The following is a 13,426-nucleotide window of genomic DNA, read 5'->3' on the forward strand; positions in this document are numbered from 1 at the left end:
GGACGCCTGCAGGTAATCTACATACACACGTGACCCGTCCAATTCTATTAGATCAATGCAGAATAGGACAAGAGACTTGGAGAAAGAGGCACATACGACTACAATATGTATTAATCATGTCCTCTCTACTCACTTTCATATAGAATATATAGAGCTCCAGAGTAGCCACTATTAAATAGTCATTGCTAGAAACAAAGAAGACATCTTAAGTTCTACCTAAGACAACAATTTCATAATGCTAGGTCATCTACAAGACCCTGCTAGGTAAAGTCCCCCCTTATCTCCGCTCACTGGTCACCATAGCAGCACCCACTCGTAGCACGCGCTCCAGCAGGTATATCTCTCTGGTCACCCCCAAAGCCAATTCCTCCTTTGACCATCTCTCCTTCCAGTTCTCTGCCGCCAATGACTGGAACGAACTACAAAAATCTCTGAAACTGGAAACACTTATCTCCCTCACTAGCTTTAAGCACCAGCTGTCAGAGCAGATCACTGCACCTGTACATAGCCCATCTATAATTTAGCCCATACAACTACCTCTTCCCCTACTGTATTTCTCCTTTGCACCCCATTATTTCGATTTCTACTTTCTTCCACTGCAAATTTACCATTCCAGTGTTTTACTTGCTATATTGTATTTACTTTGCCACCATGGCCTTTTTTGCCTTTACCTCCCTTATCGCACCTCATTTGCTCACATTGTATATAGACTTATTTTTCTACTGTATTATTGACTGCATGTTTGTTTTACTCCCATGTGTAACTCTGTGTTGTTGTATGAGTCGAACTGCTTTGCTTTATCTTGGCCAGGTCGCAATTGTAAATGAGAACTTGTTCTCAACTTGCCTACCTGGTTAAATAAAGGTGAAATAAATAAAACAATTTAAAAAATGTCCTGTGAGCTTTTCTACTGTTACAGTACAGCTTTTCTTAGAAATTTGGTGTCAATGAATTTCCAGCACAAATTCAGAGTCTGAATGTAGCTTAAATCCAACATTTTCTGCAGAGGATTCTCAGAATTGGGAAATGGTTCCAAACTAACCCTGACTGCTGTGCAGTGCCCCATCCTATCTGCTTTAGCACAACTCTGGTCAACATTTCCACCACAAGATGTCAGTAGCAAGTCATTTGCAGCAGGCAATGCAGACTACTCTACCTGATTTAGGCTAGATTTAAGTGCATTCACTGTTAACGAGCAACAGTTCCAGTAAATTCAATTTGAACAAACATCACCATTATGGGTGGAAATGGTGTGAGGGAGAAAAAAGTAACAGCTGATGGATTCAAAATCCAGGGGTTTATTCATTGAATGGCAATCAATACACTGGCAATAGACACTGTAAAACAAGGCTATTCTTATAAGTTACATGTCCATAATAAAAAGTGATGTGCCATTCAGTTTAAAAGTTTAAAAGACATAAATATACACATACTTGTTTAGAAATCTCTTAAGAGACCTCTTAGCAGTCAGTCACAGTTGATTACAGTGTTAAAGTAGAGTACCTGTTATGTCTATGTGTAACAGCGGAATGAGTAATAACACTTTACAACCAGGGGCTTATTCAGGTGATTAAAACATTCAATGGATTGCTGATAGAAAACTCATGTAATAGAGTAAACACCATGCGGTAATCAGATCGAACCGTTAAGAAGTGTCCCTCCTGCATTGTTCTGTTTCGCCCTACTGAACATTCCCCAGGTATCATCCATATTTCACGATTACATAATGATATACAACATGCCACCTCCATATATCAGCAGATCACTGGCATTTTGTACATAACACAGTAACCTGCGTCTTGGTCAACTTCAGGTTTCACAGATTGTACCACTATCTGAAGAATAAATGTTAGGATGGTGTTCCCAGATCTGTTGCAAAATGGAAAAGAAGCATATTAACTGAAAGTCCTCTATTAATCCTTTGTTTCACTAGACTGGCATCCTCTTAAATATTTTACAACCGTTTGAATGTGATTATAATGAAATTAAAGGGCCACATATTTTAGCAAGCTTATTGATACGTTCTCACGTTTAGCTTAAGTAGTACCATTGCCTTCTTTTTTTAATTTTTTTACAGCTAGATAATTTTGCACCATCAAAATCACAAAACAAATTAGAAATATAGCAGGTCGATTCTAGCCCAGCGGAAGATCGTTCTGGCAATTCTCACATAGGAACTTCATTGGGAGAAAGGACGTTTGACAAGCTTTTTACATTTGTATCACTAAACATTTTTTAGAAAATCATGATGAAAGTGGCCATTTTAGGCCCTTTTTATACCTATTCATGCCTCCTGTAAGACCCTATGATCTGTGAACAGTACATGATACAGACAACATCTTGGTGTCATTATACTCCTTATAGTGTGATCCAGTATATGGAGTATATCTAGATTCTGAAATACACATTTTCACATCAATTTATTAAACATGAAAAAATATATCTCAAAACTCCCCTTTTGATTTGTCTTATTTATAAACATATTGTTTGTAACAATACACTCTTCAAACACATCACATTTCCAGTGACTCTCTGCTACTGTTAAAATTATACATTTTATACATAGAAATTGACATTATAGGTCATTAACCAATCACATCCCTCCTTTAGGCTTGCACATTTAGCAAATCACCAAAAGATGGAGTTCCCTTTAAATCCATTTTTCCTCATTCACTATGTTGGTGGTGCTCATAAAATGTATTATTACTTCAGAATTAGCAGAGCGCCCACTCTAGAAATATAATGTACTTGTAGAGTATATTGTTCCAAACAATATGTCTTCAAATGAACACAATCAAAAAGGGTAGTTTTGAGATATTTATAATAGTATTTGTAATGTTGAATAAATTCATGTGAACATTTGTATTTCAGAATCTAGACATACTCCATATGTTAGAGCATGCTATAAGGAGTATAATGACACCAAGATGTTGTCTGTATCATGTACTGTTCACAGATCATAGGGTCTTACAGGAGGCATGTATAGGTATAAAGAGGGCCTAAAATGGCCACTTTCACCATGATAAAAAAATGGTTTGTGATACAGATGTAAAAAGCTTGTTAAACATCCTTCCTATCAATGAAGTTACTATGTGAAAATTGCCAGAACAACCACATTAACAATATTTTCTGCTTCAGCTGACTTGGAATCGCCCAGCAGCAGTGCACCAAGGAAACAATTAAAAAGTATTTGTTCAAGTTACAAATTAATTGAGGAGTGTTATGTGCTCTGCCTCCCATAATACCATAGGTAGTAATCGTTTATCCAACATTAACGTGTTAAAAAGATAACTTCTTACACTGCTCCCCAATAATATTGTTATCCCCAACTAATACATTATGTACCTGGGAGAAGAAATTCCCTTTTAATACATTGTTCATTTAGGAACATACAGGATAATTTCCCTATTGTAGTACACAGCATCAGCGCCATGGTTCAACTATCAAAAAAAAAGAAAGTCTATAACAAGAAGCATGCTTCTGCATTACTATGCCTCATGGGCATCCTACATGAGTAGTAACAGGAGTTTTCCTGGTCAGATCACATCATCAGGAAAAAGGTCCTTTAATACATACAGTAAGGGCTCTTGGCCATACTGACACATAGTTGAGATATAAAATTAACGAGAGAAGTTAAAGTACCTTACCTACCTAATTCATACTTTTCTGATTAAGCGCTCTATATTACCATTACAAATATTAGTTGAGACCACACATTGGGGCATAATCACATAAGAACCAGCTTAAGACCTTTGGTTTTGGATGAAACACATCCCTTTTTCCCCCCATTGCGCACAATTAGCCTACACCCTGGTCCCTTGCTGGAGACTCAAGAAGGCTAGGAGCAAAGCACATGCAGGCAGAGTATACAATTCTGCAGAGTGCATACTGCAAGATGCAGAAGTCAGCGTTTCCCAAATTCATCCGCAGCTGCTATCTAAAAATACATACCCCTTTCCTCGGCATTACAAGCTGGAGAAGTAATCTTACAGTATCAAGATGTGCCATCTGGGTCTGTGCAGCGGGGGTGTAGAGGAGTACAGACTAGGGCCGAATGCCAACTCCGCCATACATAGTGTGAGGCCATCTGATCTGAAGAGGTCTGGTCTAAAAGGAGTGTGTATGCAGGAGCATTGTTTTGGCTTGGCTCCATTTCAGTTCCTAAACTCTTTTCCTCAAACTTAGTCCATCCTTTTGATCTATTAATGCTTAATTTAACCAGGCTGAGATAGTAAGATCTGTGAATGCTATCAGGAAAGGGTCTAGGGGTCATAATGGACCAAAGCCTACTTGGCTTACAGTATGTGAGAATGTTTAAAAGCGTAGCAGTGGAGACAGGAGGGGGCTGTCACTTCCTGAACCTCACCAAAGTGAAGAGCCAATGACGCTTCAAGACATTAGAGAGGCGCAGTCATTTGTTCAAGAAGCCCTTTGTTGCCTCCGATTCTGCAGAGACATTACCCAGCAAACACCTGGGGCGTCAGTGGTGGCGGCAGCCGGTCGTTTTCCACGTTGTCTGAGTCAATGGCGGAGGGGGCGGGCAGGCGGATCTCCAGCGGGTACTTCTCCAGGATCTCCTGCACCTCTCGCTCCACACTCTCCTGCCAGGTGATCAGGTCTCTCTGCAGGCTCTGTACCCCCTCCAGAACCCTGTCTTGTCGGCTCCCCATGCCAGACAGGAGGTCCAGGTTCTGGTAGACTTGAGTCAGGGCGGGACTGGAGGCGGCAGAGCCAGTAGGAGGGTCCACCTGGGGCCAGCCGCCGTCTGCCTCAGGCCTGCGAGGAGAGGTCTGGCCCGACATGTAGCGCTCAAAGTCCTCGGGGTCCAAGTTGAGAGACTGGGCGTCCAGTTTCTCGATGAAGGCAACTGCACAGCACTAAACAGAGAGAGGACACGAGGTGAGCTATGAACAAAAAGTGTGGGTGCTTGGTTCTCATCAACTTGGTGTGGGCATGAGGGAGTGTTGTGCGGTGGCACAGAGACAGGTACCAGGTTAGTGAAGTAGTATCCGTCCTCTCCAGTCATGAGCCTGCTGGGGTTGCAGAAGCGGGTGATGTACTGGATGTTGGACTGCAGGCGTGGAGGGTTGGCCTTCAGCACGATGTAGATCAGGGTGGGCAGGAAGTCGTCGGCCGAGGCTGGCTCGCTCTTTGTGATCTTGATGGCGCTGAAGATGTGCTTGCTGCAGCGCGTGATGCACGCTAGCTTGTCCCGGGGTACCCGCTTGGAGTCCATCTCGATGACATCTGTGACGCGACACACAAATCACAATCCTGTCCACACTAACAAGATTTCATTAACCAAGTTTATGAATGTTTGTACAACCAACTTATAGCAAACTAAAGGCAACACACTGCAGTGTCCTCGAACCACACTACCCATGTTTTGGTTGAGTCCTAATGGTGTCCAGTGTAACACCATCCATAACTCACCTGTTATGGCTTTGACCACGTTGTCTGAAACCTCTGGGATCTCCTCATCCACTGGCACACAAAGCATCTGAATGTCCACCCAGTGTAACGCCCTGTACAACACAGAGCCGTGGGTGAGAGAGACACCTACAGTGACTAACACCCACCGTGCCACCAACACCCACAGAGACAGACACGCAAAAGGGGCATTACCACCCACAGTGATATAGTCACATAATTGCATGCATCTCTCTGTCCACAGTGGCAAATATCCCAACACACAAACACAGATTAAACTGCCTGTCCTCAGACAGGATATGGTAGTCCTTACCGTATCCGGTTCTGAGTGGCCAGGTCTTTCTCCTCATCATCTGTGGTCTCGGGGCAGAAGACACTCTTATACAGGCGTGTCATAATGTACTTCTCCACCTCATCCATCACTCGCTCCACACGCTCTGAAGAGCCTGGAAGGAAAAGACACCCCATGAGGCTTTACTTTAGTCTTCATTACATCTAGCTTACATATAAACATTTTACGGTTGATACTATGGTAAAGTATATTAGCTTTATGCCCATGTAGCACACAGAGTGAGGAACAGATGAGTCATGCAAACATTCTACACATCAAATAATCTATTGTGTCTAAAGGCCTGACATCTCACAAAAACGTTTCCCAAATCAGTCAATGAGGACCAAGATATAGGACTTTAGCCTTTGATATGAGAGAAAGGATTTACGAGTCAACAGGCTTATCAGTCATTCCTTTTGTCCTCACTGGCCTCTTGGTGAAGTGCTTAGACATCACTTGTATTAGTGTCAGAGGCATAGGCAGACATTGCTATGTGGCTGGGCCAACATTTTCTAGCAAAAATACCCAGACATCAGTGGTGTAGTCATGGTGTATGGAGAAGTAGGCATATTCAAATTTTGCCAAGAACTTCCCAAACGGTCTGCCTGGCAAATGAAAAGTGCCCTGTGTGAAAAATTCTATGAGAAACAGATGTAGGCTACTCAGTGACCTAAAAGCATGGCAATGTGAAACCACAACCATCATATCCAGAATTAAATAATAGGCCTAGCCCTTATGGCTGATATGTTAAGCAAAGGGACCAGATAAGGATGGAGGTTTCTGTGGTGGTGCGTTACATGAGAACGGGATGAGGAGTTCCTACACTTCACAGTAGCTGAAGGCTTGGATACTAGTCGCTGCTGATTAATCTCTGTATTCTGCATTTTGCTAGAGGAGATTTATGTGTTACAAAAAAAGGGTTAGGCTACATTCAATTCCACACACCATGGTTTCCACATACAGTGCATTTGGAAAGTATTCAGACCACTTCCCTTTTTCCGCATTTTGTTACGTTACAGCTTTATTCTAAAATGGATTTAAAAAAAGTTACAATTCCCCATGACAAAAAAACCAGAAATACCTTATTTACATAACTATTCAGACCCTTTGCTATGAGACTCAATTTAGCTCCAGTGCATCCTGTTTCCATTGATCATCCTTGAGATGTTTCTACAACTTGGAGTCCAACTTTGGTAAATTCAATTGATTGGACATGATTTGGAAAGGCACACACCTGTCTATATAAAGTCCCACAGTTGACAGTGCATGTCTGAGCAAAAACCAAGCCATGAGGTTGAAGGAATTGTCCGTAGAGCTCCAAGACAGGATTGTGTCGAGGCACAGATCTGGGGAAGGGTACCAAAACATTTCTACAGCATTAAAAAGGTCCCCAAGAATACAGTGGCCTTCATCATTAAAATGGAAGAAGTTTGGAACCACCAAGACTCTTCCTAGAGCTGGCCACCCAGCCAAACTGAGCAATTGGGGGAGAAGGGCCTTGGTCAGGGAGGTGACAAAGAACCCGGTGGTCACTCTGACAGAGCTCCAGAGTTCCTCTGTGGAGATGGGAGAACCTTCCAGAAGGACAACCATCTCTGCAGCACTCCACGAATCAGGCCTTTATGGTAGAGTGGCCCGACGGAAGCCACTCCTCAGTAAAAAAGGCACAACAGCCCATTTGGAGTTTGACAAAAGGCACCTAAAGGACTCTCAGGCCATTAGAAACAAGATCTCTGGCCTGGCGAGAACCGGCATGCCAGCGCACGCGAGACCGGCACCACCACGGTGAGCAGGGGGCAGCAGTCGGCCTTGATGAAAGCCTGCTCCAGAGAGCTCAGGACCTCAGACTGGGGCGAAGGTTCACTTTCCAACAGGACAACGACCCTAAGCACACAGTCAAGACAACGCAGGAGTGGCTTCGGGACAAGTCTCCGAATGTCCTTGTGGCCCAGCCAGAGCCCGCACTTGAACCCAATCGAACATCTCTGGAGAGACCTGAAAATAGCTGTGCAATGACGCTCTCCATCCAACCTGACAGCTTGAGAGGATCTGCAGAGAAGAATGGGAGAAACTCCCCAAATACAGGTCTGTCAAGCTTGCAGCGTCATACCTAAGACAACTTGAGGCTGTAATCGCTGCCAAAAGGTACTTCAACAAAGTACTAGGTAAAGGGTCTGAAGACTTATGTAAATGTGATATTTCCGTTTTTCTACATTTGCAAAAATGTCAAAAACCTGTTTTTGCTTCGTCATTATGGGGTATTGTGTGAAGATTTAACAATTTCATCCATTTTAGAATAAGCCTGTAACGTAACAAAAACGTGGAAAGAGTCAAGGGGTCTGAATACTTTACGACTTCACTGCATTTCTACCCTAATATTACTATTCCTGTAGAACTTTTCTAGGCTGTATTCTTTGCCACATGATTTCTGTAGGCTTAGGTCTATAGTCCGTAGAGGGAGTGGTGATCGCTACAGGATTGAGTCAGAGCCCTGGCCTAAACCTTATAGCCTGTTCCTTGAAGCTCTTCTATTGAGAAGGAAAATAGAGAGGCTAAACTGTAGAACTCATGAGACACGGGAATAAATGCACAGTTCTCGTTGTGAATGCAAATATCAGGAGTCAAAACAGAGATCGGAGCTGTCCGGTGCTGAAATATTTTATCTGACTTTCACGGGCTCAGCCAGCACCTGCCAAGTCGCATTACCTGTCCGTGGTGCTGAATAAAATAGGCCTATGCCAGGGCTCTTCAACCCTGTTCCTGGAGAGCTACCGTCCTGTAGGTTTTCACTCCAAACCTAATTTACCGCACCTGATTCTAATAATTTTCTGGTCATAAACTGAATCAGGTTTGTTACAACTGGGGTTGGATTGAAAACCTACAGGAGGGTAGCTCTCCAGGAACAGGGTTGGCGAGCCCTGGCCTATGCTATGGTTTCACACTCGCACTTTTCAAACCCATATTATATTTGTGTAGGCAACTTTGTGCATGATTTCTCTATTGTACTACATAATTGATAGCCCGTAAAACTCCACTACTTTGGATACGCATCAGTGGGGATTAAGAAGTGAGTATACGTAATGACCACTGAAAAAAGTGGGTATAACCTCCACTACCAGACATATTTAAGTGAAAATTTGTGCAAACACAACACAGGATGTGACCAAAAAACACACATTTTCCTTGGCAAACAAGCCCGTTATTATTGCCAAGTAGATAGAGCTAGCACCCAACTATACAACACCGCTGACAAAACAGGCTGATTGTCAGAGTCCGACAGTAAACAAATATATTGAAATACACAACATGTCTATTACCTACATATCCCGAGAGAGAGCAAAACGGAGCGAGAAATTCTAAAGCAGCAGACAATTGCAGTGATAAAATGTTAAATTATAGGCCTACTGTCAAAAAAATACAGATATTGGATGAAGTGTTCAGTCCGACCATCCAACCTTATGAAATAATCCAAATATCAGATCAACCACTCCCACTCAAAGGCGCGATCTACAGTACAGGCATAACAGGTGGATTCAGGACCATAGTCAGCACATCAGCCGGACACCAGCTCTGCACTGGATTGGAATTCCAAACCAACGTTGAAATGTGCAGACTGACTCAAATTAGTGTACTTGCATACCGTTTGTATACTTAAGTAAAACATTTGAAAATGTGCATATATTAACATGGGTTTGAATGACAGACAAGAGTGCTTTAGCAGTAGCTAATAGGGATCCTAATAAAATAATTAGAAACTGGGTGGTTCCAGCCCAGAATGCTGGTTGGCTGACAGCCGTGGTATACGAGACCGTATATCATGGGTATGACAAAACATTTGTTTTTACTGCTCTAGTAACCAGTTAATAATAGCAATAAGGCACCTCCGGGGGTTGGTGGTATATGGCCAATATACCACAGCTAATGGCTGTATCCAGGCACTCGTAACTAAGAACAGTCCTTAGCCGTGGTATACTGGCCATATACCACACCCCCTTGGGCATTACTGCTTAAATAACCCAGCACAATAATAGTAACTCTTGAACCATTCAAGCCAGACACCAAACCAACTTTCACGTTCAGGCTATTGTATCCAATCAATCAATTGCTACTTCAAGACAAGCTTGCAAGCCCACACTTCAGAAAATGTACTTTTCTAGTTACAGTAGTAGTTACAGCGGTTCCAAGGCACTGCATCTCAGTGCTAGAAGCGTCACTACAGACCCTGGTTCGATTCCAGGCTGTATCACAACCGGCCGTGATTGGGAGTCCCATAGGGCGGCGCACAATTGGCCCAGCGTCATCTGGGTTAGGGTTTGGCCGGGGTAGGCCGTCATTGTTAATAAGACTTTGTTCTTAACTGACTTGCCTAGTTAAATAAAGGTTAAATCAGTAGATATTTCTACTTGCAAATAAAACCAAAGGCATTTTGTAAGCTGAAAAGACCAACAGAACACTTTATTGTGCACTAGAACACAGTTAGTTGAAACACATTGGGACTCCGTTTAGTCCATTTTTGTGAATCTAACGAATGCATTGTATTTACATTTTTGTGATGCATTTTGTACAGTGCAAGTTGTTGTATCCTTTTTGGCTGGTTGAGTCATCATTCTTAATGTTGTTTGAACCTACCTTTAAAATGAGTCATGAGGCGGTCGGACAAATTCTGGTAGAAGTCTTGGACACACTCAGACAGCTCGTCAGCACTCAAGTCCTGAAAAATCAAACGTCATCCCAGGTATTTGTCAATCAATGTCAATGTCTGGACGATATGAGAGGAACTACATACCATAACAACCAAACAAACAAAATTGCATGTTCCAGACAAGATGTGTGACAGCTTGAAATAACTTTTTAACCTCATCACAACAGCTCTGTTTTTTTCTCTATTTATATAATTTAATTACATTTCTACAAAACATATACTATACAAAAAAAGAGGTTTATTCTGAAGGAAATTATAAAAGACATTGTTCTGTAAAACTATGTACAACACAACTACCGATCGTGAGAGGCTACTACAGCCACAATACATTCTTGTCTAGCCAATAAAAACCAATAACTTTTTGAAACAAGAGAAAACCTTGGAGCGTTTTGCCATATCAAATAGAAATATTTCATTACAAAACATACACAAAAGCTATTCTTTCATTTCTGCTTTTCGGGGCTGACCTTTGTTGAAAGATCAGAAATACCTACACACTATTTTATATGCCCCCATACCCATACAGTTTATTGCAAAGTTTCAGCTGGATCAAGACCTTCTGTTTGAAATGTTGTCATAATTTGCACACAAGCATAAATTGTGCATGTACAGTTGAAGTCGGAAGTTTACATAAACGAGTTTTAATGACTCCCACCTCAGTGTTTCAATCACTCCACAAATGTCTTGTTAACAAACTATAGTTTTGGCAAGTAGGTTAGGACATCTCTGTGCATGACAAGTAATTTTTCCAACAATTGTTTACAGACGGATTATTTAACTTATAATTCACTGTATCACAATTCCAGTGGGTCAGAAGTTTACTTACACTAAGTTGACTGTGCCTTTAAACAGCTTGGAAAATACCAGAAAATGATGTCATGGCTTTAGAAGTTTCTGATAGGCTAACTGACATAATTTGAGTCAATTGGAGGTGTACCTGTGGATGTATTTCAAGGCCTAGCTTCAAACTCAGTGCCTCTTTGCTTGACATCATGGAAAAATCTAAAGAAATCAGCCAAGACCTCAGGAAAAAAAATGGTAGACCTCCACAAGTCTGGTTCATCCTTGGGAGAAATTTCCAAACGCCTGAAGGTACCACATTCATCTGTACAAACAATAGTACGCAAGCATAAACACCATGGGACCACGCAGCCGTCATACCGCTCAAGAAGGAGACGTGTTCTGTCTCCTAGAGATTAACGTACTCTGGTGCAAAAAGTACAAATTAATCCCAGAACAACAGCAAAGGACCTTGTGAAGATGCTGGAGGAAACAGGTACCAAAGTATCTATATCCACAGTAAAACGAGTCCTATATCGTCATAACCTGAAAGGCCGCTCAACAAGGAAGAAGCCACTGCTCCAAAACCGCCATAAAGAAAACAGACTACGGTTTGCAACTGCACATGGGGATAAAGATCATACTTTTTGGAGAAATGTCCTCTGGTCTGATGAAACAAAAATAGAACTGTTTGGCCATAATGACCATCGTTATGTTTGGAGGAAAAGGGGGGAGGTTTGCAAGCCGAAGAACACCATCCCAACCGTGAAGCACGGGGGTGGCAGCATCATGTTGTGGGGGTGCTTTGCTGCAGGAGGGACTGGTGCACTTCACAAAATAGATGGCATCATGAGGTAGGAAAATGACGTGGATATATTGAAGCAACATCTCAAGACATCAGTCAGGAAGTTAAAGCTTGGTCGCAAATGGGTCTTGCAAATGGACAATGACCCCAAGCATACTTCCAAAGTTGTGGCAAAATGGCTTAAGGACAACAAAGTCAAGGTATTGGAGTGGCCATCACAAAGCCCTGACCTCAATCCTATAGAAAATTTGTGGGCAGAACTGAAAAAGCCTGTGCGAGCAAGGAGGCCTACAAACCTGACTCAGTTACACCAGCTCTGTCAGGAGGAATGGGCCAAAATTCACCCAACTTATTGTGGGAAGCTTGTGGAAGGCTACCCGAAACGTTTGACCCAAGTTAAGCAATTTAAAAAGCAATGCTATCAAATACTAATTGAGTGTATGTAAACTTCTGACCCAGAGGGAATGTGATGAAAGAAATAAAAGCTGAAAGAAATAATTCTCTCTACTATTATTCAGACATTTCACATTCTTAAAATAAAAAGTGGTAATCCTAACTGACCTAAGACAAGGAATTGTTACTAGGATTAAATATCAGGAACTGTGAAAAACGGAGTTTAAATCTATTTGGCTAAGGTGTATGTAAACTTCCGACTTCAACTGTATATCTATTCCTTTCAGATATCGTTTTGTACCCTGCACGTTTAAAAATCAATGAATGAGCATTCAGACTCGTTTTCAACTGACCTTTTTGTTGGCCATGATCTCGATGAAGGCTCGGCTCTGCTTGTGGACCTCACGGCCGGGCTTATGTAGGGTCTTCAGGAAGTCCACAAAGTCTCTGGAGACGCGGTCCGTCTCAATGCTTGACTGGCGGCTGATGGAGGGGCTGGGGGTCTTGCCCTCCTGGTTCTCTGATGGGGGGGGGGGGGGGGGGGGAGAGACACCATGACATGTGTTACTCTTAATGTTACGCCATACCTTCCTCTTCATGGTTGCCCTCGCTAACAGACTGAGCCTCAGGTAAAGAAGGTAAACTGTCAGAAGTGTGCATCTTTACATAAGAGCTGAGAAGAGGTCAGGAAAACAGTATTGTGTCACAACTACAAATAAACAGATACTTTAGAACTGCTTTTGCTGATGGTTGTAAGAACACATTGTTGGCAGTTTCAGGGACACAGTCAGTTTTGTCATCTATTCTGTAGAAGTGTATCTACAACTACAGAGAGAATAACAGACACCCACCTCTGAGTCTTGCCACCAGTGCTGCCAGTATAATGACCATACGCAAGAGGAGGACAGTGAGATAATGAACTTTATGAGCAACATGAAAAAGGGACTCTTGTTGAACACACACACACACACACACACACACACAC

The 13,426-nt window shown here is 42.3% G+C and overlaps 1 protein-coding gene across 3 annotated transcripts in view; it reads right to left on the bottom strand.

Annotated features, from left to right (window-relative positions):
• Positions 1-1,278: 1,278 nt before the first annotated feature.
• LOC106567664 (rab5 GDP/GTP exchange factor) overlaps positions 1,279-13,426 on the bottom strand; it is a 43,389-nt gene continuing 31,241 nt past the window's right edge. For all 3 annotated transcript variants that reach the window (XM_045693535.2, XM_045693537.2, XM_045693539.2), the window contains 6 exons: positions 12,795-12,961; positions 10,391-10,472; positions 5,744-5,876; positions 5,434-5,525; positions 4,991-5,247; positions 1,279-4,877 (listed from right to left, as the gene is read on the bottom strand). In XM_045693535.2, the coding sequence (XP_045549491.1) occupies positions 4,458-4,877; positions 4,991-5,247; positions 5,434-5,525; positions 5,744-5,876; positions 10,391-10,472; positions 12,795-12,961 (1,151 nt within the window). In that variant the 3' untranslated portion in view covers positions 1,279-4,457. The remainder of the gene's footprint in view (positions 4,878-4,990; positions 5,248-5,433; positions 5,526-5,743; positions 5,877-10,390; positions 10,473-12,794; positions 12,962-13,426) is intronic.

This window comes from Salmo salar, chromosome 13, assembly GCF_965601325.2.
Source record: "Salmo salar chromosome 13, fSalSal1, whole genome shotgun sequence".
NCBI classification, from domain to species: Eukaryota; Metazoa; Chordata; class Actinopteri; order Salmoniformes; family Salmonidae; genus Salmo; species Salmo salar.